Source organism: Eriocheir sinensis, chromosome 66, assembly GCF_024679095.1.
Source record: "Eriocheir sinensis breed Jianghai 21 chromosome 66, ASM2467909v1, whole genome shotgun sequence".
NCBI lineage: Eukaryota > Metazoa > Arthropoda > Malacostraca > Decapoda > Varunidae > Eriocheir > Eriocheir sinensis.
The window spans coordinates 7,302,201-7,329,339 of NC_066574.1; the positions used below are offsets into that span (position 1 = coordinate 7,302,201).

Sequence of the window (27,139 nt, forward strand, 5' to 3'; positions counted from 1 at the left end):
CGTTATTGGTCATGTGGCCCGGAAGTGAGTGATAGGGAGTGCCAGCAGGGATCAGAGAGAGAGAGAGAGAGAGAGAGAGAGAGAGAGAGAGAGAGAGAGAGAGAGAGAGAGAGAGATTGATTGATTGATTTACATATTAACAAAAAAATTACAATGGTATAATTCTTGTCCATTAAGCTCGGGAGAGAGAGAGAGAGAGAGAGAGAGAGAGAGAGAGAGAGAGAGAGAGAGAGAGAGAGAGAGAGACACTTAACCCGCATTGCAGCTACAGCATTTGAGTTGCATTTGGGACTTGCATATATTATGTTTATGCACTAATAGGAATGTAGCAACGTAATGAAGATGAAAAAAATATACCAAAACGTTAACATCAGAGAGCGAGGAAAATACTCTAATAATTTAAAGAGAGAGATAAATAGTGATAAAAAAATGGAGTTAAAAGTAATGTTCAGAAGTTGTGTGACCCTTCGTATACTTCGGTTTTGTTGTTGTTTGTGTTGCTGTTCTGCGCGAGAGTACACACACACACACACACACACACACACACACACACACACACACACACACACACACACACACACACACACATGATTCAATTAAAAACCTGTTATTTTACGTATATCCCCTGCTACTGTTAATACACACAGCAGCAGCAACAACAACAGCAACTAATAAGAAGAAGAACAAGAACAAGAAAACAAAAACATCCACAACAGCAACAGCAACATCACTCGGCAGCGTCAAGGCAGCTCACCGCGTTGATCCCCGACACGTAGCTACTTACCAATATAAGTCGGGAGGGAAGCGAAGACGACTTTTCTGGTCCTCATCCTTGTCGCCAGGGAGTCGGACTGTCCAGGGCGGCTCTCTCTGCCAAGGCTCTCGGCTGTCTTACACTCGGATTAGGAGGTACAGAAAGTCATGCAGCTGATGCCACAGACCTACATGCTTTTCCTTACTAGAAACGTATATTGTATCTCCATTGATAGCTAACATCTCATGGATATGGCACCTGTTGAAAGGGGCATATCGTCACCCTCATAAAATAATCGCCTAAGTCATTTTCCAGCGATTTCCATGCAGGTTTTTGTTTACATCAGTTTTTCATCATCTCACACAGGCTCAGGATAGCTTGAAAGGAGGGAGTTACAGATACAGTCGAAATAATGAACGTTTCAGGTTTAAACAAAATGAACACGCTTTACCGGGAACTCTATATTTGGCAGCTCTTTCTGTTCCCTGAATTTGAGTGGCTTGTAAATGTCATTCCTCGTTGTTGGTAACTCTAGTAACTCTTGAACTGATGATGATGAGGAGGAGGAGGATTTCTGGGATTTTGGCCTTTCATTCAAATTTACTGAGCGATGAAACTGATCCATTATTTATATTTCTCGTATCATGGCATCCTCAAGACTCCCGCGAGGACATACCGTTGGGCTGAATAACACTGACAGAACCGTGAGTGAGCGAGGAATAAAGGAATAAGATAAACTCGTCTATTTCTGCGTTTCATCTCACGTAAAGTTTCTCTGCTTATTAATTTGAGCCGGAAACACAAGACTCGCACAGCACAACAGCGGTATTACTTTGCATTATTGTACGCTGCGAGAGAAACGTTTGTTTTAACTGGCGTGTTTGAGGAACGTTTATAAATGAAATGATGCAGTGATCCATTATGACTAAACTCATTATTAGACCCCTTATTTCTGCGCGTGGGCTTTAGGTGACCCATAACTGTCTCCCTTTTCCCATGCACACAAAGAGCAAGATCGGTAACGTTACAGCTTCGTTCGCACACTAAGACAACAACAACGCACCGATTGATCAAAGGTTATTTTTTTTGTATCCTTCAAAGTCCATCGTTTCCTCATGACAAGAAAAGCAAAACGATCAAGACTTAACGGGTCCACACTTTGTTATCGGGTCCACATACTTTGTTATCGGGTCCACATTTTTTTATCGGGTCCACATTTTTTTATCGGGTCCACATATTTTTATCGGGTCCACATATTTTTATCGGGTCCACATACTTTGTTATCGGGTCCACATACTTTGTTATCGGGTCCACATACTTTGTTATCGGGTCCACATACTTTGTTATCGGGTCCACACACTTTGTTATCGGGTCCACATACTTTGTTATCGGGTCCACATACTTTGTTATCGGGTCCACATACTTTGTTATCGGGTCCACACACTTTGTTATCGGGTCCACATACTTTGTTATCGGGTCCACATACTTTGTTATCGGGTCCACATACTTTGTTATCGGGTCCACACACTTTGTTATCGGGTCCACACACTGTTATCGGGTCCACGCACTTTTTTTAACGGGTCCACACACTGTTATCGGGTCCACACATGATTTGCACTGAACCAACATCGCACGAATGGATCAGAGAGTGTATACAGGGTACTTTCCGGTAATGTACAGTACGTAAGACTGAGGGTCGTTTTTTAAAACATTTCGTCGCCCAAATTCACATATTTGACATGGCTTTCGTAAGAGCTGTAGGCCTTTCCAGGGGTAGTGTTATGACCCTGGTGGTAGTTTGACCCTTCTTCTGTGCCGTGAACCTAAAGAAACACTCATGAAAATCAGATTGATCCCCTCTTTGACCTTTAGAAATAGTTGTGAGAAGCGATGGTGTCTTAAAGTACGCCCCTGAATGCCGTTTAAAAGAACATTCCTGCATAGACTCGCTTTATATATTCACGAGTTATTTATCATTCTTATTGCTAGTGCTATGAAACTTTATTCATTTTTAGTCTTGAATCTTATAACGGTTGTCTATAACGAACGTATGTGTTTATTTTCCTTCTTGCGATGTGTGGCAAGAATGTGTGTTGGAACTTTAATTGTGTGGTGTTTCGAATACACATGTAGGGACTGTATGTGCTGGGGGGGGGAGGGGGAGAGGGGAAGGACTGCTCACCCTCAGGAACACTTGCGTCAGAGTTATAAATAGTGTGTGTGTGTGTGTGTGTGTGTGTGTGTGTGTGTGTGTGTGTGTGTGTGTGTGTGTGTGTTGCATGACATTTGATCTCACGTTACTTCTTTTTATGATTTTTTTTCTATTAATATAAATCCTTGAAACTTGCATATTCACGTAGTACTTTTGGTGCTCAAGTTTAAGGGGAGATCTTTACCTGTATAATTTGGGCTATACACCTTTGTTATTGTTCCATTATATATCATCAGATTTTTTTCTTCTTTTCTCGGTATAATATTTAAGACTGTTCAAACCGTTCTTTAAATATATGTTCAGTCTGTCCAGATAAACCTGTTCTTGCGCTGTGTCGCGAAGGGTTCAAGTATGGTTGTTTTAGCCTTAAATTACTTGTGTTACCGTTCAAACGCACACTGCTCGGTCTCTTGCCCCAGCGACAGAGAATGAAAACACGAGGGTCCACTATTATTTTCTCGCTATATTATAACTCTAAGGATACACCATGCCACATTTCACTTGTTATGTAAAATTTGTCAGTTGTTTATTGTTTGTTCTTCCTTATTAAAATTATCATCATTACCATTATTATTATTATCGTTATTATTGTTATTATTATTATTATTATTATTATTATTATTAGTAGTAGTAGTAGTAGTAGTAGTAGTAGTAGTATAAACATCAACATCCTATTTGCATCCTGCCAGCATGAATATATCTTTTTTAACAATAAGCACATAACATTTTCCTGACCCTTTTATTAACTCCTCTATTGAAATGCAGCAGCACAGCAGACGAAACCCATATGACCAGCAGACGCAACAGTCTTACCAACACCGCCACACAGGAGAGCCTCGGCGGCGGCAGTGTCGTGGCGAGCCTACCAATGGTTTGTCACGTACGTATAAAAATTGAACACCTTCGATGGCTTGTCCCTCTCGCTGTCCTTCTTACTGCGAGGCGGGGATAGAGGAATGGTACTGCCGCAGGAGACGTTCTCGGGGTAGTCGCAAGGGTAGTGGGCGGCGGCGGTGCTGATATCGTAGAGCATCTCGTCAGGGCAGCGGCGGAGGACGGCCACGCCATCGCGACACTGGTAAAAGCCGCGGCAGTGGTCGTCGGTCGGGTCAGGGAGGTGGTGAGGGAACGGCCCCTGGCACTCATGTGGTTGTGGGGCTGGTGCTGAAGGAGGGGGTGAAGGCGAGGGCGTGTGGGTGGGTGTGCAGGGGGAGTAGGGGAATAAGACCGGTTAGTTACATTAGGTCAGTAGCGAGCCTGTCTTTCTTCATTTCGTTCCGCCTGTCCCGCACCACCCAGACATATCATGCATCTAACAATATATTCTCGTATCCTAGTCTGCTTTCTTTGGTTGGCCGTCTTGCCTCTTGTAGTCTCCTAAAACCCGTGTGTATCCATGTGTAACGACTTTATTATAAATTTAAGGAATGTTATTTTTCTCGAGTGACTTTATGCTGCAAAAAATATATAAAGGGAAGCCATGAGCACTAGCAATTAGAGGGAAAAAAAAAACAAAGATTGCATACCTAGAGTGACGGGAGGCCCAACAGGACCCGGGGCGCCGTCAGGACCAATGTGAGCCCTGCCGTCCGGGGAACCCTCGCGGGCAGCCTTGTCTCCAAACATCCGCTGCACACCTGCACACTCCCATTCTAGTGTAACAAAACTCGTGATATCCCATTGCAACTAACAGGCAAAGCACACACAAGTCTATAGTATATGTGCATTGTGCATGTATACACATCATGCCATATCTAACATACAGAAGTACTAACGATCGATGTATCTACATATGAATACTCACGAAAGAGGAGGCTTATGACCACGAGCACCAGCGCCCTCATCCTCCCTCGGCAGGCAGCCACAGCGCAATGAGGACTGAGGAACCGAACTGCTTAAGAAGGCTTCCACGAGTGTTATATACCCGCGAGTTTCCCTAAGACTAAGTTAACTCTTTCTACGATTTTTTCGCCCTAAACACACACACACACACACACACACACACACACACACACACACACACACACACACACACACACACACACACACACACACACACACACACACTTTAAGAACATAAGAACATGAGAACATAAGAACATAGGGAAACTGCAAGAGGCCGGGTGGCTTACACAAGGCAGCTCCAGAATCCCCCCCACTACTCACGATGGGTGAGATGTAGTTACAGGGTTACAGGTAGAGGCTTGATCCTCGTTATACCGGCGGTACTAGGCACGCACCAGTACCCTGTCACCTTACTGCACCCACACCTCACTGAGACCTGTCGTCCTCGTCCATGTAGCTATCCAGTCTACTCTTAACCCCTTCAATACAAGCAGACAAAACACAACCATGCCATGGTTTCCTTTTTTTAGACTAGGTAGAATAGTCCAATGACCATGACGCACATACAGCGTCTCTAGGATATGGTTCGAGAGATGAAATGACTCATATACTGCGTCATGGTACTGAAGAGGTTAAAACAAGCTATCGTCCCTGCACTAACTATGTGATTGCTGAGTCTATTTCATTCCCCCACCACCCTATTACTAAACCAATGCTTGCCTATATCTCTCCTAAATCTATACTTTTCTAATTTAAATCCATTACTGCGAGTTATATCCTGCTGGCTAATTCTCAGTACTTTACTTATATCGCCTTTGTTGTAACCCTTGACCCATTTGAATACTTCTATCAGATCTCCCCGCACTCTTCGTCTCTCTAGTGAATGTAAGTTTAGATGTTTCAGCCTATTTTGATATGGGAGGTTCCTCAGCCCCTGAATCATCTTGGTCATCCTCCTCTGAACTGATTCTAGCAAGTTGATGTCCATTCTGTAGTGTGGGCACCAAAACTGGACAGCATAATCTAAGTGTGGCCTAACTAACGCTAAATAGAGTCTGAGGATGACCTCTGCACTCCTGTTGGTTACCGTCTTCTTAATAAAGCCTAATACCCTGTTAGCCCTATTCCTCGCACTAATACATTGCTTCCTTAGTTTTAGGTCAGAGTTCACTAACACTCCCAAATCCCTTTCACACTCAGACCTGCCTATCGCTGTGGAGTCTAAACTATACCCGTGTAATGGGTTGCGTGTTCCTACACTAAGTACGCTACACTTGGTGATGTTAAAATTCATCTGCCATTTCTCTGACCAAGCTGACAGTTTGTTGAGATCCTCCTGCAGTGCTCTAGCATCCTCCCGTCCTAATAGTGCGTCCTATTTTGGTGTCATCTGCAAATTTACCTATGTCACTAGTTATCCCATTGTCTATGTCACTGATGTAGATAATGAATAAAAGCGGGCCTAAAACTGAACCTTGAGGAACCCCACTGGTAACATTACCCCATTCGGATTTTTTACCGTTAATGGTAACCCTCTGTTTCCTGTCGCTAATCCACGCCTTAATCCAATCAAATACCTTCCCTCTTATCCCATGAGCCCTGACTTTATTTAACAGTCTCTGGTGAGGTACCTTATCGAAGGCCTTACTAAAATCAAGATAAACCACATCATAGCTCTCATCATTGTCAGCTGCCTCGTATACTCTATTGTAAAAGGATATAAGATTAGTGAGGCGCGACTTTCCTTTAATAAACCCATGCTGTGAGTCGTGAATTAAACTATGTCTGTCTATATGGTCCCTAATGCTATCAGCTATTATTGACTCAATCATTTTACCTATAACTGACGTCAAACTAATCGGCCAATAGTTCTCCATAGAAGATTTGTCTCCCTTCTTAAATATTGGAATAACGTGTGCCTGCCTCCATGAAACAGGCACCACCCCTGTGTCTAGTGACTTCCTAAATACTTCTGTTAACTGCCCACTTATTTCAGTTTCGCATTCCTTTATTACCCTGGGGAAAAGTTCATCTGGCCCTGGCGCCTTAGTGACTTCAAGTCTATCTATCTGTCTAATCACGAGCTCCCTACTTATGTTGATGTCGGTTAACTCTTCTACCTCTTCTCCCCTGTAGATCTGTTCTCCCTGAGGTATATCATCTAATCTTTCCTTGGTAAATACAGTTAAGAAATATCTATTTAACGCCTCGCTCATTTCCTCATCACTATCGATCAGTGATTCTCCTGACTTAAGCGGCCCTATCTTACCCCTAACCTTGGTCTTATAAAGCTGAAAGAAGCCCTTTGGATTGGTCTTTGCTTCCCTGGCAATTCTAATCTCATAATTACGTTTTGCCATACGTGTGTTTTACTTTACTGCTCTTGCTAAATCGTTGTAACTATCCCTTAGGTAAGTTTCCCCACTTTTAATTCAAACATATAGTCCTCTTTTCCTTCCTATTTCAGTGTTTAGCCTGTCTGTCATCCATCGCGGGTAATTACCTGTTGACCTGACTTCCCTGTGAGGTATAAACATGATGTAAAAAAGATGTAAAAAAAAAAAAGTGGATACTTGGAACAGCTAAAACTTAATGTTAATAATAATAATAATAATAATAATAATAATAATAATAATAATAATAATAATAATAATAATAATAATAATAATAATAATAATAATAATAATAATAATAATAATAATAATAATAATAATAATAATAATAATAATAATAATAATAATAATAATAATAATAATAATAATAATAATAATAATAATAATAATAATAATAATAATAATAATGAGAAGAAGAAGTGAATATGAAAAATAAGATGTTAATGATGGTGTTAAAGGCGATCAAGACGTATTGACAAAAATCACACACAAACACACACAAAAATATACAAGGATTATTTCGCGCCTTTCATGAATGTTTCAAGCGTAAAAATGAACTGTCACCCATTCACTGTAAAGTCTAAACTCAGCATTGAGAGGCACGAACGCAAGGCATTATGCAGCGCTTTCAGCATGAATGTTCTTGGTTTCGGAGACAAAGTGGAATTTCCGTCTCTGCGCGCCAGTCTGGTATTAACTCTTTATTTTCTATCCCGCCTATGTAGATGTATCTCAAAAACAGCTTCTGAGTACTAAAAAAAAAAGCCTCGTTTTCACTATAATTAGGCAGCAGTCATTTCTTTACTGTCACACTTGATATTTTATAAATCATCTGATTATATGTCTATAGAATTTCAAAGCATATTTCACACTTCTCATGACCACAGCTGCATCATTTCACATATTAAAGGGGGAGGGAGGCCGTATGGTACCTACTTATCTTCTTATGATGCATCCTTCTCTCTCAACTCTATAATAGTATCCTCAAAAATGACAAACACGTTTCATAGACAATGTATCCACTTAGATTTATATCGACGAGTGTGTGTGTGTGTGTGTGTGTTGTTTAGGGAGAATGTTTGAAATATGTGTGTGTGTGTGTGTGTGTGTGTTTGAGGAGGGGATGTTATGTGTGTGGGGGAGAGGTATGTAACGTGTGTGTGTCTGTGTGTGTGTGTGTGTGTGCGTGTGTGTGTTGTTGTGTGGGGAGAATGTTTGAAGTCTGGGGAGAGGGTGACTCATATAATGAAACTCGTGGGTATAAATAACACTCGTGGGAGCCTCGGCAAACAGTTCGCCTCCTCAGTCATCAGTGTGTTGTGTTTGCCCATCGAGGAAGGATGAAGGGGTTGGTGTTCGCGTTCATAACCCTCCTCTGCCGTGAGTCTTCCTATGTAGCTACTTTGTTCGTTTGTATTGTTGAATAGTGCGTGCTGTCTATACATGCATTTATGTTGTAGGCTCGAGTGTGCCTTGCCTGTTACTTGGAATGGTACGTCACGAGTTTTGTCGTACGAGGATGGTACAGTTGTGGAGCGTGTGTTTGGAGTCGCTGTCATTCCAGTTGTTGTTGTTGTTGTTGTGTTGTATGAATTTGTTGTGCTTTTTGTTACCAACTGTTAATATTTTTTTAATCTTTGCCTCCCCCTCTCTCCTTCTCTGACACACACACACACACACACACAAATAAAAAACAGACACCCCTGTCATCACAGCAGAATCTAAACGCCCCGGGTCGCCGGACGACAGGTTTTACCCTGGTCCCAAGGGTCCCACTCCTGCTCCTAGCCCCGGTATGTAATCATCGTTACTCTTCCCTTCCGACTCTGCTCAGCTCCTACTATCTCTATCCTAAGTTTCTGGAAAAGACTTAATAACATTGCTATGCTATCACTAAATATATCTGTGCATTTTATTTTTCATCTAATTTTGGCGACGATCTAGAATTGTTTGACTTTAAATTTGGGGCGCGTTTTTTTTTCGCTGAAATCCCCATCTTAGGAGATACACTGTACTCTTTGTCTCTTGCGTGTGTGTGTGTGTGTGTGTGTGTGTGTGTGTGTGTATATATATATATATATATATATATATATATATATATATATATATATATATATATATATATATATATATATATATATATATATATATATATATATATATATATATATATATATATATATATATATAGAGATATATATATATATATATATATATATATATATATATATATATATATATATATATTCTCTCTCTCTCTCTCTCTCTCTCTCTCTCTCTCTCTCTCTCTCTCTCTCTCTCTCTCTCTCTCTCTCTCTCTCTCTCTCTCTCAAAGGGAAAAAACAGACTGTAATTGGATACGACTATAGTTAGACGCCATGATATCTCTGGGTGGTGTAGGGCAGATGGAATGATATGAAGACGGACTTGATGCTGGCGGCGTGCAACTAACCGATGCCCTTATCCTCCCCACCACCAAGCGCCCACGCCTCCACCCCATCCTTCGGCACAGTGCCTGGGGCCGTACCCTCACCACCTCCCTTACCCAGACGACCTCTTCTGCCCCCGCTACCGCTTCTATGAGTGTCGCGATGGCGTGGCCGTCGTCCGCCGCTGCCCCGACGAGACGGTCTACGACGCCCGCACCGCCGCCGCCCACTACCCCTGCGACTACCCTGAGAACGTCTCCTGCGGCGGCTCCACAGTGGCGTTAGAAAACATGCTCTTGTACCTATTTGTGCTGGTGTCTTGTACTTGCTATTTGTCTTCGTTTCAATAAAGACTTTAAAAATGTCCAGTATCATGTCCCGTGTTTGGCGTTGAGAAATATATATTCAGTCGTGCATAAAATGGATGTGAACCTAATGTTAATAATATAGCATCCTTTAAGTCGCTCTTGGCACATTTGTTGAAAGCCGTCATACATGCTTGTTGCCTGCTTTTTTTTTTCCTTCCATTTGGAGCTGTGCTGTAGCCATGCCAGACTTTTCCCCGGACAGGTAGGTGGTGGTGAGGAAGCCTGAGTCCATTCGAATAAACAAAATCGTTGGAGCATGCATAAGGCCAGTGCCCGTGCGCAAGGAAGCTCCCATAAACATATCCACCATGATCCTTCCAATCCATTAATTTGTGTAACCAGCGTCTCCAACAGTTCCCACGAGAGAGAATTAAATAGACAGCATGACATTATAATTCATCCTTACTTCATTTTTTGTTAACTAGGAAATACATGTTAGTTTAACCTCGAACTTTGAGATGGTAGCTAACCTATTGTTTTACCTAGGTCCCTCCCTCCTTTTCCACGTCACACCTATCATTACATGGCCTGATATATCTACCTCCTCCTCCCAAATATCCTACAATCTCTTTTCTCCACTGCCTCACTTGCCATGATATATATATTCTACAGCTGATTCTGCCCCTCTGTCCCTCCAAGTTACTGGGTCCTCAAGCTCCCAATTCTTATGGGGTCTTTTCCGTTTGGCGTACAGCGCTAAAAGTAATTTTAATATAGATTTTTCTATGTATTTTTGTCCGTAGAATCAGAATATCACATTATTTTTTTGGAGAAATTAACAGTTTTTGAGTTATTTGCCTTTAAAGTTATTTTCTTCCTATCTATTACTGAAGGAATTCAAACTTTAAAAAGTCGTAATATTCAGTATTATATACAATTTATGGATCTTTTCCGTTTGCAAACCTTCAGCAGTCATGGAAACGCTTTGAAAATCCAATTCAAGGACTTTTTTTTTACTCTTGAAAATATGGGATAATGTTTACGAAAGCGCGTCGCCTCCTCTGCTGGCCGCGGCGAGGCTGCAGCGGGTGTTGCGAGAAATACCTCCTCGCTGAAATAAGTCACATATACATGAGGGGGGGGTCCAGGGAGGGGCGTAGCCCCCCCTGGTTATTAGGGGGGGTCGAGGGGGGCGCAGCCCCCCCGTTAGTAGGTCGTAAAGTTCGGTTGGAGTAGTTTAAATATGCTCCCCGACCCTAAGCCCTCTGCGAGCTATTTTGAGGCTGCGGCGGCTGCAGCGTAAAGGAAAATAACTTAAAAACTGTTCGTTTCTCCATAAAACGGTTGTCATATTCGGATTCTACGGACAAAAATACATAAGAAAATCTATATTAAAATTAATTTTAGCGCTGTACGCCAAACGGAAAAGATCCTTCTTATGTTTCAGATTAGCTGTCTCTGCAAAGTCTAGCAACATGTGTCCATTGCTATGAATCACACTCTGTCCTGCCTGGGGGTTGGGATGGCATGTTCCTCCCTTCTCCCTTGTTGTTTACCTGCAACAATAAACTATCAATCAATCATGACTGGTGCGCCGTCTCAAATGCTCCTGGGAGAAATCAAAAGCTACCTATGACGTCAAGATCAAGATCATGTATTTATTCTAACCGAAAAAAGATTGATTGATTGATATTTTATTGTTGCAAGTAAAACAACAAAGGAGAAGGGAGGAGCATAGAAAATCACGAACACAGAAGTGGAGTAAACCAGGAAAAAACAATACAACAGGGAAAAAAGAATCAAAGCAACGAAATCTACATATTGGGAGCCGTTACAAAGGCTTATCTTGTGCATGGCTTCTGCTGGACTTAACTGACCATTGGCTAATCTCTTTATTAAATACGCTGTGTCGCCTCCATTTAGTAATCTCCATGTGGAAGAAAAGAGGGAAATAGTGAAATAAAGCCGTGTAGTTCCGTCCCCCCCCCACGTGGAGGCAGCACTGGACAAACCGTTGCCAGATTATCGTACTCAAGAGCCGCGTATTAACCGGTTTCTGTCCCATAACCATCGCCAAGAAGTACCAATAATTAACCATTTAAACGATAACTTTATATTAATGCAGTTATCTGAGTGATGGAGGCAGTTTTTGGGGTGAAAATCGGCAAACATAGGCAGAGTACGACAGTCTGGCAACGTTGGCAATGGTGGCCTTGTTGATGTTTTGAAGACCCGGGCGCCGCGGAAGAAGAAGAAGAAGAAGAAGGAGGCCAGACACCATCACTCCCTTCCTGCAGGCGTTATTACTCATGGTCACTGTGTTTAGCCTCCTGTGGTGAGTGTCGAGGGTCCTGTAGGCCGCCGAGGTGCTCCAGACCAGGCACGGCCATGGACTTACTGCCGTGCGTGCCTCGACTCGTACCGCCGCTGCCTTCTTTTGACCTGTTCGCTTTATAATTATCGGCTTTCAGGTTCTCCTTCTCAGCACCTCTATACGGTTAAGATTAGTTTTAGTACCGTGCCAGTATTTCATTCCCTACCTTAGGAAACATCACTTGCTCTTCATATATCTCCTACAATAGATATGTGGGGGGTCCACAAAATATTACGCTCTTTATAATGGAGATGATGGTATTTTTCCGGAAGTCACTAAATGATTGACTGTTCAGTGCTGCACCCGCTGCTGCCCCGCTCCCACCCGTTACCACCTCGCAGAAATAAGTCACATATACATATACATAAATACATGTGGGGGGGGCCAGGGGAGCCGTATCCCCTCCTGGTTAGAATCTTGGGGCCATCAGGTTGTAAAGTTTGGTTGGTGTAGTTTAAATATGCTCCCCCACCCTAGCAGAATACATGTATGGCAACAGAAGAGCAGTTGGGTAAGTAGGAAACGGGACACCAGCGGGTTGATAATGCCAGTCTTTACCCTGTTTTGTCTTTATGGGTTAGGGAAAAAGTTGGGGATTATTAACGAGAGGGTAGCTTACTAATTCCGAGACAAACAGCTTATATCTGGACAAAATATTACGCTTTTTATAATGGAGATGATATTTTTTTCCGGAAATCACTAAATGATTGACTGTTCAATGCCTGAGGTGCACCCGCTGCTGCCCCGCTCCCACCCGTTACCACCGGCCAGCGAAGTGAACCCATCCCTGCCGCTGCCTTGTCCCATCCTGCGCTTCATATCTACACTGGCCCACATTGCATGCCGAATAGATTTAAGTTAAACTAACATAACCTGTCTAACAGGGGCGCTTCACTCCCCTCGACCCCCTTCTACTTTCCGGAAGTCAATTGTTGCTCCACTGCATTCAGGGACCAAAAAAGAATCCATGTTGTAAGTACGTATTAACTTGGCAAGAGGTGGCTACCCTCTCGTAAATATTAACCAATAAGTTATGTATTTCTTTGCTTCTAGCTGTGCTGCGTATGGTGTACCATCTAGTCTTGGTATACATCTAGACTTGTACACTTTTCATTCCTTTGGTTGACAGGTTTTTGGGACTCTTTAGCAGACCCGAGTGGTTCATTTCAGACAGACAGATTTTCCATGTCTTGATTAGGTATGTTTTTACACTTGGAAATAGCTTATTTTATTACTATCAAGCAGCTATGAATGTACTGGAGCAAATTTATTATAAAAACTGTGTTTTGTTTTGGCTGATAGGATGAATAAATAACAATACCCAACAAATTGTTTGCCCATCTTGACCTCAGAGATGAACCAAGAAATAATTATAAACAAAACAATCCTATTCTGAACTCCATACATGCCTAGTTTACTGTCACTTTTAAAGTAGTAACCCATCACCACTAAGATAATACCTAGGTAGCTATAACATCAATATAACAACCATAGCTTCAGCAACTTTGGTTAAATGTAGCACCAGAGGGCAGCATGAGCCAAGCAAGTCATATAACACAGTTGCCACTTAAAATAAAATATAACTCCTCCACTTATGGGCTTGGGCCATCCACCAGAGCCCTCAAGAGAGCCTACCAGCATTATAGGCAGCACGTAAAATAATAAATGAATAAGCAGAAAGTAACCTTTTGCCCATAAAGATGGTAAAATTTAACAAGGCATGTTTCTATAGTAATGCCTTTTTTTTTTTTTTTCAGGATACTTGGGGTGAGAGGGGAGTGAATGTAGTATACATCAGCAAAAACTCTGAAGAGACCCAGCCAGCCATGTCGGGCATTAAGAACTCACAGCTGGAAGACTCCCTCATGCGGCTGGATGCTGCCCTGGGCACTCCTGGGGGAGGTGTCATGAGAACTCCTCGCAGGACCTTCACCTCCAGAGGTGAGTAAAGTTGCCTGAAAAAAGTGTTTCAAGTTAATTGGAATCAAATCTATTGAAAGCCTAGTGTTGTAAATCTTAGAATATTAGTAAACTATGACATATTTTATCTTTTCAGATAGGTTATTATGCAGTGAAAATAAAATGTCTGGTTAAGTAAGAATAGTTTATGACTTTCATGATACAGTACTTGACAAAAGGATGGGACGCCCTCCACTTATACAACACACAATATATTGATTATTAGATATAAGACTAATAAATGTACTGAACATGAATGTAATTCTTCTTAGGGCATCCATGACAGTTCTTCATTGCTTTGGGAGGTTCAGGAAGTGAGACAGTTAGAATCTTTATAGTCTGTAGCAGACATGGGGTCTCAGTTTCAGAAAATTTTAGCATGGTACATTTATAATTTTCACAGTATAATTCCATGTACATTTTACAAAATAGCAGTTAAAAAAATGGCATTCCTTGCCTGATTATCTGCTCCTTTAGAGCAGTTTCAAACTTTCAATGCATTACTAATGATGGATTGGTTTTCCCCTGTACAGCCCGAAGAGAATCAGATTCTCTTTTCGAAGGCCTGGTAACAAAACTATCATCAGGTGTCCCCAATGCCTCCCGCCTCAGTAAGTATACACAAGATTGATTGCCTACTACCATTACTCTTCTTATATTTCATGAATGGTATTTGTGTTAGTTAATTTAGCCATGTTAGTGGGCGTACAGAAACCCCTCTGTTATTCAACCATTCGTTACTCATCATTTCGTTCTCTTGAAATTTGTATTTGTATAACCTTTTTTGTTGTTTCAGCAACCAATACCATCCATATTGATGTTTAGATTTTCTTACTGTGTGCCTTACTTTCCTTTGGCCACCTGCAGGCTGATCCAACTGGCTATATGTATTATCAACTGGGATTTCTCTTCTCCCCTCTATCATCATCCATTCATTCAGGCTCCCAATCGTTATAGTCAGACAGTATTAAAAGATCACTCAGACTGCCAGACTGGCAGACTCAGATTGCCATCTCCCATCCTGCTCTACAAGTTGTACCAGGATGGCGTCATTAGCCATGGTGTTCAGCAAACAGTGTCCAAATGAATCTGCCTCAGGAAGGCCTGACAAAGCAGCTGCCAGGAGCCTCCCTAAAGCTTTAGAGAAAATCCGTATTTTTTACCTTTTTATTGACATTTTCTTGTGTTAAGAAGGGGCTTAGAAACCTACCCACCCTATATATTTCTATATAATCGTATGGAAAAAATAGGTTTTTTTATTCAATCACACAACCCTGTGGAATAGTGGGGGTTACACGTATATGTTTTTCAGGCAGCTTGTTTGTACCTAAGGACTATCTTTTGTTTTCCTTTTAGATTTGAAATAATCACTTCAGTTTCTGTTATCCCAAGGTGTTTCTGGACTGAGTATGCTGGAGAGTCCCACCATAATAGATGTGACTGCTCCTCCAATGTCTGTGGCACAGGTTGACAACACTCTGGACATGACCAGCGCTGCCCTCCTGGCCCACGATGACCCGGGGATCAGAACCACACAGGTAAGAGTGGAGGCTTCACTGACATGCCTCAATCTTCTTTATATTGCTAAACACAGGTGGCAACCCAGTAACTCGAGTTGTAATGTTAATTATAGCAGATTCTTTTACACATTTTCTATATGACAGCTGTAGGTTAAAAACAGAAAAGTGGTGGTTGTACTAGTGGTATTTATAGCCAGAGTGTCTGCCTTTTCAGGTGCTGTTCTCAGAGTTTATCAACATCATGGTGAACCACCCGTCAGAAGCACAAGTGTGGGAGGAGCTGGAGCAGTACCAGCAGGTGTGTGCCCAGCAGGTGGAGTCCCTGGCGAAGCTGATCCGCAAGGCTCCGCAACACCACGCCAACTTCACAAACACACAGAAGGTACTTTGGCATACTGTACATGTCGGTGTTGATTGATTTTTATTTGTTGAAATATTGTAAACAATAAATTCAGTTGATTGATTTGAGCCACTCCCTTCCATTAAATTTAAATTTCCAATGCATCAAACATGTTATTTTCTTTCATTTTAGTAGAATCAACCTTTTTTTGTTTTACTGAAAAAAAATGGAATAGTAGCTGTTTGTGTCTGAAACATGATGCAACACATATCAAGGAGGTGCAGAGTGGGTAAACAAAATGTCATAATATGTTTATTGACTTTTGCTATTAAGGCATGTGACTGGTGAAAGGTAGACGAACCTAGATGTTTTTGTTTTTTTAATAAGTTGCTCTTTCAGATGTTCGTTGAAAAATACCCATGGGCAATCTCCTTGACTTGGTTACAACTCTAACCATTTTCAAATCACGAGGAATGCCGTCATCTCTGAGTGATGGATATGTGATGCATGATGGTGGAAGTAGTAATGCTGGTGTGCTATCTTCATCCATCAGACTAGATGATAAAATTGAAGTTTTATAAATATATTTTGGGGTCAAGATGGCTGTAGTCACTACCAAACAAAGACTAAAATGATCCCCATCACATTGTTTGTTATTGGAGCTGCCAGCAGAACACACCACAATTTTTGCCATAAAGTCATTCTCGCACCTTTGTAGCATGTCAAAAAACCTGAAGTGTGGATGAGGGTGAGGAGCCAATCCACTGTCATTCACAACTTTATGGTGCTCATATGTATCATACTACTATGGTTGACCTACTAATTTATATTTCTTGCTTCATAAATCTGGCAATGAAAATCTCAAACAGGCAATAAAAACTGGAACACAACTGCAACCACTTGGCCAGCTGGTACACGTAGATAAAAGATATTCAGCATTGGCGGCAGTGATCAGCATTGGCCATTTTAGTTTTCATTTCACTTGCCATTCTTCATCACCCCTCAAGACCCTGGTGATCACAGGATGTAGCTGTGTCATCACATAACGTCAGGGTTGTGCAGTGTCTTATTTCCCTGAATGTGACAAGTGTAATCTCTCAAACTTTTCTGGCCGAATTATCCATAAACCTGACCTAATGGATACTGACTTAGGGTTTTACTTTCTCTATACATCTTGGGCATAATCTTGGGCATAATTTTACAGTGAAGATTGTTGACTTGCATTCTCTTTCAGATCTTCAAACAGTTGCTGTCGGAGCGTAACACATGGCGCCTGCTTGGTTCCCTGTACAGCGAGCGCCTGGGGGAGGATGACCCCAAGGATTCCCCCATGGGAGAGGAGGAAGAGGAGCCCACCACTGACCTGAAGGTGGTCACCCGCCTCTATGACACAAACAGATCCATCAGAGAGGTGGGGCTTGTCTCTGAGTGTACTTATTGTATAGTGGAGAGTGTAATCTGATGTTGAGCTTCATTGCATAAGAATCTCTATTCATAATGTTTAAAGCTCAGTTTGCAAAAAAATACCTTATTATGGTATTATTTTTAATGTGGGTTATTAAATGTTATTTCAGGAATCATGTTGTCATTGATTTATTTGTCACATAAATAGTGTTTTTGACTTTACAGGCACAGATTGTTGTTGACTGGCTGGAAAACAATTCCTTTGACCAGTTCAGAATCACCGCTTATGACTCTGTAGAGTACTTTGGAGGGACACACATTGCCTGGGAAAATACCCTGAAAACGCTGAAGGTGAGTCTTGAAGTTAATCCTTTTGTTGTGCCCGTCACTACAACCAGCTGGTGTTCCCTTGCAGTGTTTTGACCTGGAAACCTGTGTGTCAAAATGCTTGATATTGAAAATGAGATTGTTAACCTAATTTCCTTTGAGAAGCATTCTTTCATTAATTGGTGGATATGGGGTCCCTGGAATGTATCAATATCTGCCTAGTACATTCATTTATATTGGGCTCCATGGGTACTGATGTACTATGAAGCAAACTGTGTGCTCTATGGTCCTGTAAAGTTACAATCTTTGCATTTTATGTAATACTGATAAAACTTTTGTAATAATTTGACTGATAAATATGATATTACCATCTTTTCACACAAAAATCAATTTGCAATCTCTCCACGTACCTATCTTAATGTAAAACACAAGCAGACTGTATTTTGTATATTGAGAAGAGTCATTGTCTTTGCAGAATGAGAGCAGTGGTGTCACACAGCCTTTGAAAGGTTCCCGTCCCCTTGTCAAGTCACTCGACCCTGACTCTAGCTTGCGAGAGGGACGGCCTCTACATGATCTAGATCAGGTGAGACACAAGAGTAAGAAGAGTTAGGTTGGAAACATTTGCAGATTTTGTTTCATCTGGCTTTGCATTGGATTGAGATGCCCAACTATCAGACACTTCTTTTGTAATTTGAGGTTACTGCCTTTATTATGGGGTAGAATGTACCGCAATACCTTACTATTGGTTGGTGAACCAACTATATTTCCATGTCAGGTTGAGGAATGCTACTTTATATTCTTTGTCCAGTAGCTTTATGTAAACTTTCAGGAGGATGAAGTCCGTCTGCTACGTCACGTGTTTTCGTGTGTGCGGTCTGGGCAAGTGTCTCTGGCACAGGAGATATGTGCACGTGCGGGCCACCAGTGGCGTGCTGCCTCCCTCGAAGGCTGGAAGCTGCACCACGACCCCAACCCAAAAGATCCATCACAGCGGCAGCCCATCTCAGGAAATGCTTACAGGTATTCTTTCATGGCAGTTTTATTTTTTGTGTATAGTATTTAATAGTAACAGGAGAATGTTAAGTAGATTAGGATAGTGTGAAATAAAATCAATTATAGTCATCGTACACTAAATTGGTCCAGAAGCCCCAATCCCTCCTTCGCCCTCACCATGGTAACATTTACTTCTACCTCCCGGCTCCTTTCATCCAACCAATCAGCTCCCATCACTGTAGAAGAGGGAGCGGGGCGGCACTTCTATGGAATCCTGGTCCCGCTTGGCTCAGCTTCTACCCACGGGCCAAAGTTCCAGATATGCATTTTCTGTTGCAGTGTTACTACGCTGGGTGAGCGAGCCATCCTGGCAGCGCTCCCTTTCACATTGTCAGCAAGCCATGTCATGCACTCACACTCTTACTCCTTACCACACTTTCTATTGAACTCTAAAAAAGGGCAGCGAAGAAGAATCGGGATTATGGGGTGAGTGGCCTCAAGGCTTGTGCGTGATTGGCTGGAGCGGGGGCGTAGCAGGAGACTCACTGATTAATGGCTCTGCCTCCCAGTGCCTGATGCTCCTTATCCTTGAGTAATGCTGAGGTATATATGGGTAAAAATGCCTGAAATTCCACAGCTCCTGACCCCCGGCACACTGATTATATGGCAGCTTTTTTCTTGCAACTTAGTATTTCCTGTTCTTCCTGCCTTACTCTATAAATGAAAAAAAAATCAGAATACTTGGTAAAAGTAGTTTCATATCTTATTACAAGCATGATTGAGAGTGCAATAGAAAGTATGGTAGAGAGTTAAAGTGTGTGTGAATGTATGACAATGTGGAAGGGAGCGCTAACAGGATGGCTCGCTCGCCCAGCGTGCTAACATTGTAGCAGAAAATGCATAACTGGTAACTTTGGCCGGCGGGTAGCAGCTGAGCCAGGCAGGACCCGGATTCCATAGGAGTGTCAGCGGGGCTTCTGGGTTAGTTTAGTGTATGGTGACTATAGTTATGCTGTTATTAACATTCATTATTGATAATTTAGTATCATATATAAATCTGTATTAAGAATAAATATTGTAGTCATTGATATTTTCCCTGCCATGCAGAGATGTGTGGAAGGCAGTGGCCTGGAGGATAGCCAGTGATGAGCGTCTGCCAGTGTATGAACGAGCCATCTACGGGGCAATGTGTGGCCATCTTCCGGCCATGCTGTCAGTCTGCCAGAACTGGGATGACACCTTGTGGGCATACACCCGCACCATGGTGGACCAGTGGGTGGAGGAGCAGCTCAGGGCAGCCAGCACACACCTGCGCAGCCTCCACCCACTACCCAAGGACTATCCTGAAGAAAAGTTTGTATTGCTTTTCATTGTTGAGTGTTCCTTGGAATCCATGATTTTGTTTTCATTAATATTCTGCAAATACTTTCTTTGTGGCATCTGCCATTTCATTATTTAATTGTTTTTAACAAGATGCCACAAAATGAGACAAAGCAAACTTTTCAACAAGTTCATTACCTGGATGACATTTTGACAATTTCATTCCCTCCTTCCAGATTAACTTTGAAGGGAGTATTTGAAGCAATGGAACGTCAGCCGGAGGTACAGAAGGAGCAGGGAAGAAACCCACATCACCTTCTTCAGAAGTACCTCATCCTGGATGACATGGAGAGTCTGCTGCAGGAGGCTCACGTTTGGCTCAGCGACGGCATTGATCCTCACCTCCTCCGCTGCCTCACCCACGTGGTGCTCTTCCTGCGCAAGATTGGACACATCCCCCAGCAGTTAGAGCTCCATTGTATTGACATTCTGGAGGCTTGTGTAAAGGTCAGTGCACAGTGCAAGATGAACTAAGTTTTTCACTGGTCTAGGATAGTTCTACAATGGGTACCATCACTGATGTAGATGGTTTTCACTACTTGTCATTTTCAGTATTTTATCAACTATTGAAAATATAAATGTTTTTGGAATAGTTGCTTTTAGGTGAGGCACAGAACACGTGTTTACGATTTGTCACTTAACAGGTTTTGTTGTTTAACATTTCAGGAAGCCATTGAGCGTGGAGATGTGGAGCAAGTGGCATGGTACACATCAGTCTTGCCCCAGTGGCTGCAGGTGGAGTGGTACGCACGATTCCTGCACAACATCACAGATGACCACCACCGCCACCATGCCCTGCAACTGGCTTCCTCGGTGGGGCTGGATACCCATGCCATCACCTCAGCTGTTGTAACCAACATAAGGTAGTAACAGACCTATTTATTGAGCATCTCAAGTTTTTCATTTCTGATCATTATTTGTTCTCCTCTCAACAAATTTTAAACATTGCCCTCGTTCATTTTTCTCTTCAGGCCTACTTTTAGACTTTCTATTGAGTTCTTCAATCATTCTTCCTCAGAATCACTTATAGTGAAACCAAATTGTCGAGTCTGTTTTGGTGTTGGCTCCCACGGGTCCATTTCTCCCCTCTGCTCTGCCACACAGTCCCAACACCTATTTTTTCCTCTCATATGTCACCTATAGCTTACATATGAGAGGAAGAGATAGGTGTTGGGACTGTGTGGCAGAGCAGAGGGGAGGAAAGGACCCACGGGAGCCTGCGCCAGACCGGCCTCTACATATTTGGAAGAAGACTAAAGTATGACTATTCGTATAATAGGAAACATGAGATGGGGAATACCTTGACAGTCATAGATTTGCACATGACTTAGTATTACTCATTGATTCTGGAGACCTCTTAAAAATAATGATCCAGGAAGTTCACAATCTAAAGTAGGTCAGAAGATGAATATGAAGAAGGAGGTGATGTTTAGTAATCCATTGGCAGTACAACAAATAATGATGAGGAGCAAAGCACTTGAGAGAGTAGAGAATTACACTTATCTAGGACAAACCCAATCCATGAAAAAGAAATCAGAAGGAGAATAGGAACTTCAACTAATTTAAGCACTCTTCTAAGCAGATGACATCTAATAAAACCTCCATTTTGCCAGGCTGTCTTCCAGTGGCCGTGATCCTGACAGTGACATAGTATCAGAGACCACAGCTGAGGATAGGGTCAAGATCAGTGCAATTGACTGGTTGCTGTATGACCCTCAGCAGCGGGCAGAGGCACTGCGCCATGCCAATGCTCTCATGCGCACCTTCCTTGTCTCCAGGAAAATTGGTGCCACTCGAGTGCTCTTCAACAAGGTAAAGGCTCGCTAAGCTTTTCAGAATTAAAACCTGCTTGGGTTGTTCAGCTGAGTTCAAGTGTTTTGTGTATATAGGATGGCTTTGCCTGCAATGTGTATGAGTATCTGTTTAATCTGTCCTTTTACTTCCAAGAGGTTTTATTTATATTACTACAGCTGTTTAGCATGCATATAAATGGACACTGATCTTTAAAAAAATAACAGGGTCCAATTACAAGGTAAAAATAGATGGGGTATAGTTGCTGTATTTGTGATGTAAAGACTAGGCTAAGATGAAGAGACAGCAGCATTTCTCAGAGGCCCCAGCTTAAGGTATTAGCAGCAAGCTGACAACCATTGACAGATACAGTTTAGGCTTATGTCCTGAAGGGGGATGAAGAGAAAACTGTGGCAAATATTTTTATTAGTGATGGTCAGGCTTTTGGTAACTTGTAAACAAAGTACAGAATTTATAATGTTCCATGCTACTCTTTTATATATCATAGTGCTGCTGTTAGTGCCCTTGCATCACAACAAAAGATTTTAATGTTTTAAGTAATATTCTGTAAGGAGTATGAAGCACTTATTTTGAACAGTATTGGAGTAGATATATGTTTTGGGGCTTAGATATTGTGTTGGCATTTGTAAATAGATTCTGACATTCATTCAATGTCATGCATTTGAATGTAAATTAGATAATATTATCTTTTTGCTTTGATTTTTTAAAGTTTAATCTGGAGCTGCGTCATTTTTAGTGAGTGGGCTGACCAGTGGTGGCTTGTTTTGCAGCTCCCAAGTGACTCGGTGAACATCATAATAAAGGAACACGAGGCAGACACTGGCTCCGCAGAGGTTCCACCGCATGCAGAAAACACTGTCAGAGAATACTTCTGCATTCGGACTTTCCTGGTAAGAAAACTGATAATTGTGATACTTTTATGTAATAAACTGCAGAAATCACAGGTCATTCAAGGTTATGAATCTAAAATTTCAGTATATATGCTAAGAAAGAACAAAAATCAACTTGAGCCTTCCCCATGTATCTGGGATTGGAATATATTACAAGTAAATGGGTTCATAAAACATGAATTATGTATTGCAGTGTGAAAGGTGTGGGTGAGGGGATAAAATAGCACATGTAAAGTGTTGCGGGTACACAAAGAAAACAGAAATATTCATACTAAATACTGACTCCTTCTTTCAGGATGCACAGGATTCGTTCACTGACTGGTTTGACCACTACCACCAGAAGAAACCCACAGCCCCCAAGAAGCCTCCTCCAGGTTCAGGGTTTGCCCAGCAGGTTGCTTATGAGCAGGCGGAGCAGCAGTACAAGGCAGAGATGGACCGATGGAAGCACTCACTAGATCTCATCACCAAGGTGGGCAAACTATAACTACTTACAGTATAAAGTTGGTCAGGAGGCCAATTCTGGGGTAGGGATAGGGTTAGAGGAGGTGAGCTTTTAAAGTTTCAACAGAGTAAGTGTTGCAGCTTTTAGATTCCAGGAGTTTGAGGTTTGTAAATCTCCCTCTGTTCTTACTTTCTCAACATTTTCTGCACAGGACAATTTAGATGATTTTTTGTTCAACACCACATGACTCTGTAAGAAATGGGGTCACTGATGATGTTAATTAGCTTTGTGTAGTGACGTTATTATAACCAATGAACTCAAGCATTGGTCCGAGGGCTGCTACACTGCACAAGGCTAAGCATCAAAGTTTTGGTAAGTAGCTGCACCTCTTCAGCTACTACAGGCATTACTTGTGGTGGCTTTCAAGAGGTGGCCTTGTTAATACACCACATCATTTTATCTTTTTATTTATTTATTTATTTTTCCATGCGGTGGAACTAAAAGGGAGTTCAGGTACTCTTGATTCTTTGTTCTTAGTGTTTTTTTTTCTGTTATATAATAAACATTGTTATTATTGTATAGACTTTGGCAGTGGTGCCTATTATGGTTATTGATAATTTTAGGGCTTGTTTTCTTCACCCATTTCAATTTTAAGTACACACACCTAACTATGGCCCCTTCCCTTCCCTTCTAGACCACCTGTGACCGCCTGTACAATGTGCTGCTGTTTCCTGATGGGGGCTGGCTAGTTGACACCAATGTTGAGGAGCAGGAGCAGGATCCAGCAGGGACCAGCGGGCAGGACAGTGGTGAGGGCCAGCCGGAGACTGCTGAGCCCAATCGTTCCCACCATCTGAGTGTGCTGCGCTCCATCTACATCCCTCAGGTGGGTGCTCAGAACTCCCTCAACTCATGCTGTATCCTAAATCACTGTTGCTCAGATTTTCTTCTGTTTGAGTGGCTTTCACATTCTACAATAAAATTAGAGGTAGAGTTTTAAAAAATAAGAGAAAATGAGGTGCTAGAATGAAAGAGCTGAATTAAACAGTGAATACCAAGGCGTACATATTGCCTGCCATATTAGCCAATGTAGTTCTCAAGATGGCTGCCTTCATTCAGTCTCTTTTTATCTGATTTTATCAGAATAGGGCTGAACCAGCCTCAGAGAAGCAGGAAATCCCTTTTGGTGCCCACGTATTGCTGGGTGAACCAAGGCAGAGTGGAAGCACTCAAGGTCTGCCCTCAAATCATGGGGGACTTTTCACTGTGGCTGCCCTAAGTAATTCAGTCTGTTATTTCTTGAACTTTAATTAGTTTGAGATATTCACCAAAGGATGTTCTTAAATGAATTTGATGACAGCTGTCAGTCCATAAGACAAACAAACAAACAAACAAACTGAAAATTTCATTACTACCCACTTTCACTCCATGAAGCTGGACAGTAACTCAGTAAGGTGAAGAATATAAACCATTCTGACTTCTCACCCTGACTTTGGAAGATGGAGTAACGATGTTGATGGAGTATATTTTGAGGTAGAGAAAAAGAAAACTACTGACCAATCTTTTAAACAGGGTCTGCATAGAGAAGGGATATCTTTTTGACTATGTAAGTTAATATACTAGCAGATTATTACATAGGTTATGTAATATATTCAGCTTACAATGAGAATGTTTTAAGATATGTATATATGAGGTGCAAGGTTGGATGATCTCAAAAAAAAAAAAAAAAAAAAAAATCCAGTATATCTTTTCTTTTAGATTTTAGCACATGTATCTTTTGCAGGTTGCATCATTGCTTCAAAATATCCTCCACTGTACAGAAAAATATAAGGAGTGTCTTCAGTTGGCTGATTTAATAGCTTCAGAACAGTACCAGCTGTATAAGGTAAGAAGTATTCGTCGTGCAGCAGTCACAAAGTACCTTCCATCAGATTGGTTCCTATATTCAGCAAACAATAATTGCAAAGGTTGTGTGAGGAATGGGAATAGTATGAATATTCCAGAATATTTGTGCAGCAGGATCTCGCCAGTAATGACTTCTCACCACTAGTTTACATGGTGTTCTAATGACCTGGAGAGAGCAACATATTTTACCCAGAGTATAGATTACAGGAGGTGTTTGACTCATTTTTTGGGGAAAAGGGTGCCTTTTATTGGCCAAAACTTAGACTTTGTTCTACAATAACACTGGATTCTGAGTAGTGAACATTTTACAGGATGGAAGCATCTGGACACATCTTGAATAATTTCTGTTTCCTGCAATCTTCATGACCACATGTCAAACTTGCTTCCTTGTGTGTGGGTTTATTGGTGCTGCCACTCCAGGACACTTATTTTTTTCTATATGAAATCCTCCTGTCACTACAGTAATAAGAATTAATGAATTGACACTTGTATTATGAAACTCATCTAAAAGGAGTTGATAAGATGCTTGGTGTGATGTTGCAAGGTTTGTCCGTGGAGGCTACTGAAGTGTACCACTGCCCCCATACCCACTTTTAGACTTTACCCATTTCCATCAACACATTATCAAACCCATCAAAATCAACTCTTACAGTCAGGTAAATATATCACACATTATAACTCACAGCACAAATACCTTCTTTTTTTCCTTCTTCCCTTGATTGCAGCCGGGTCACCCACTAGCTTAGAAGTTCTCATGCTCTGTGGGTTGAAGTGCCATGTGTGCTGCTGTGATATCTTTGCCTCTATAAACAATGATTGTAAGCGTTGGCTTTGAAAAGGTTTGATGATGTGTTGATGTAGGTGTGTGATGTGTATACTGTGTGATAGTATTGCCTCTTGGTTGATGAGTTTGATGATGTGTTGATGGAAGTTGGTGAGCCAGGCAAAAAGAGACCAGATTGGGGACAAGGTCAGCAGGATAACAGTAGCCTCCATCCAAAACCTGGTAGCAGCAACGGGCTAAATTTGTGGCTTTACTGCATACCAGCGACGGGCCACATTCTTGCCTTGACATGAACCCCAAAAAATAGAGGATACATAAACTGATCACAAATCCATTGATACATATAATATAATGGTTTGCGTGAGTGATGATTTTTTCTCATTAATTCGCTTAGAGAGGCCTTTAAGAAACATGATCCCCGCAGCTACTAGGTAAAGGTGATTTTACATGAGTTATGTTGATTCAGTAACATGTATTTTTTAACTAAAAACAAAATGAGGGCTTCAACTGGGAAAATATGGTGGATAATCCTGGGATGGCAGCACGAATAAGCCTTTTGTACAAATTTTAAAGTCACAAGTAATGTTTTAATTGATAATGACATTTATGGGCACCAATTAGATGTTATTGATCAGATTCTAGTGTAGATAGGCAATAAGTATCATTGTTTACAGAAAGAACAAAAGATAGTTGAGATCAAGCTTACTATTCTAAAGTATGTCTTTATGTTTTCAGGCATTTGGAAGGTCTGAGCTACAAAGGTTTTTGGTTAAGCTTCAAGAGACATCTAGAGAATTGCTGGACCAGAACTGTGATGCACTGGGCTACCCACTCCACTAAAATGAGCATGTTATTATTCCTTTATTATTACTATTTTTCTACTCATTGTTCATAATATTTTTTGGTAGAGTATACTTACAGTTGTCATTTCTGTTACTGACTGTGCTGCCTTCAGCCTCATCAAGAACTTGTGAGAATTGATTCAGAATTTTCAAACTAAATATAGCACCCTTATCTCTTGACTGCAAGAGTTTTGAGGCTTTTCTTCATAAACTTTTTTCC

The 27,139-nt window shown here is 41.5% G+C and overlaps 2 protein-coding genes and 1 long non-coding RNA gene across 4 annotated transcripts; 2 read left to right on the plus strand and 1 right to left on the minus strand.

The window, feature by feature from the left end:
• Positions 1-3,496: 3,496 nt before the first annotated feature.
• LOC126987658 (uncharacterized) lies at positions 3,497-4,880 on the minus strand. Its single transcript, XM_050844788.1, has 3 exons — positions 4,771-4,880; positions 4,493-4,618; positions 3,497-4,130 (listed from the first exon to the last, which is right to left on the minus strand). The coding sequence occupies exons 1-3, from the start codon at positions 4,808-4,810 to the stop codon at positions 3,829-3,831; spliced, it is 468 nt and encodes a 155-aa protein (XP_050700745.1). The 5' UTR covers positions 4,811-4,880; the 3' UTR covers positions 3,497-3,828.
• Positions 4,881-8,487: 3,607 nt separating this feature from the next.
• LOC126987659 (uncharacterized) lies at positions 8,488-10,665 on the plus strand. Its single transcript, XR_007741070.1, has 3 exons — positions 8,488-8,584; positions 8,902-8,997; positions 9,685-10,665. It is a non-coding gene; the product is annotated as an uncharacterized LOC126987659 (long non-coding RNA).
• A 1,453-nt stretch (positions 10,666-12,118) lies between these two features.
• Positions 12,119-27,109, plus strand: LOC126987805 (nuclear pore complex protein Nup107-like). Of its 2 annotated transcripts, none has more exons than XM_050845163.1 (18): positions 12,119-12,276; positions 14,073-14,256; positions 14,808-14,885; positions 15,667-15,812; positions 16,009-16,176; positions 17,369-17,545; positions 17,764-17,889; positions 18,341-18,451; positions 18,698-18,888; positions 19,969-20,214; positions 20,418-20,688; positions 20,908-21,104; positions 21,855-22,053; positions 22,824-22,943; positions 23,239-23,415; positions 24,083-24,274; positions 25,172-25,273; positions 26,813-27,109. In XM_050845163.1, the coding sequence occupies exons 2-18, from the start codon at positions 14,142-14,144 to the stop codon at positions 26,915-26,917; spliced, it is 2,721 nt and encodes a 906-aa protein (XP_050701120.1). In that variant the 5' UTR covers positions 12,119-12,276; positions 14,073-14,141; the 3' UTR covers positions 26,918-27,109. The 2 variants fall into 2 exon arrangements, with proteins under 2 accessions (XP_050701120.1, XP_050701121.1); XM_050845164.1 differs by lacking the exon at positions 12,119-12,276 and adding an exon at positions 12,321-12,343.
• Positions 27,110-27,139: the final 30 nt, after the last annotated feature.

Bases quoted from the DNA above. Each gene is read 5' to 3' on its own strand.
- LOC126987658 (XM_050844788.1), bottom strand. From the start codon at position 4,810: ATGAGGGCGCTGGTGCTCGTGGTCATAAGCCTCCTCTTTC. The intron at 4,619-4,770 runs GTGAGTATTCAT...TTGTTACACTAG, and splicing joins GGTCATAAGCCTCCTCTTTC to AATGGGAGTGTGCAGGTGTG. The intron at 4,131-4,492 runs GTATGCAATCTT...CCCCTCCTTCAG, and splicing joins TGGGCCTCCCGTCACTCTAG to CACCAGCCCCACAACCACAT.
- LOC126987805 (XM_050845163.1), top strand. From the start codon at position 14,142: ATGTCGGGCATTAAGAACTCACAGCTGGAAGACTCCCTCATGCGGCTG. The intron at 14,886-15,666 runs GTAAGTATACAC...TGTTATCCCAAG, and splicing joins CCCCAATGCCTCCCGCCTCA to GTGTTTCTGGACTGAGTATG. The intron at 20,215-20,417 runs GTTTGTATTGCT...CCCTCCTTCCAG, and splicing joins AAGGACTATCCTGAAGAAAA to ATTAACTTTGAAGGGAGTAT.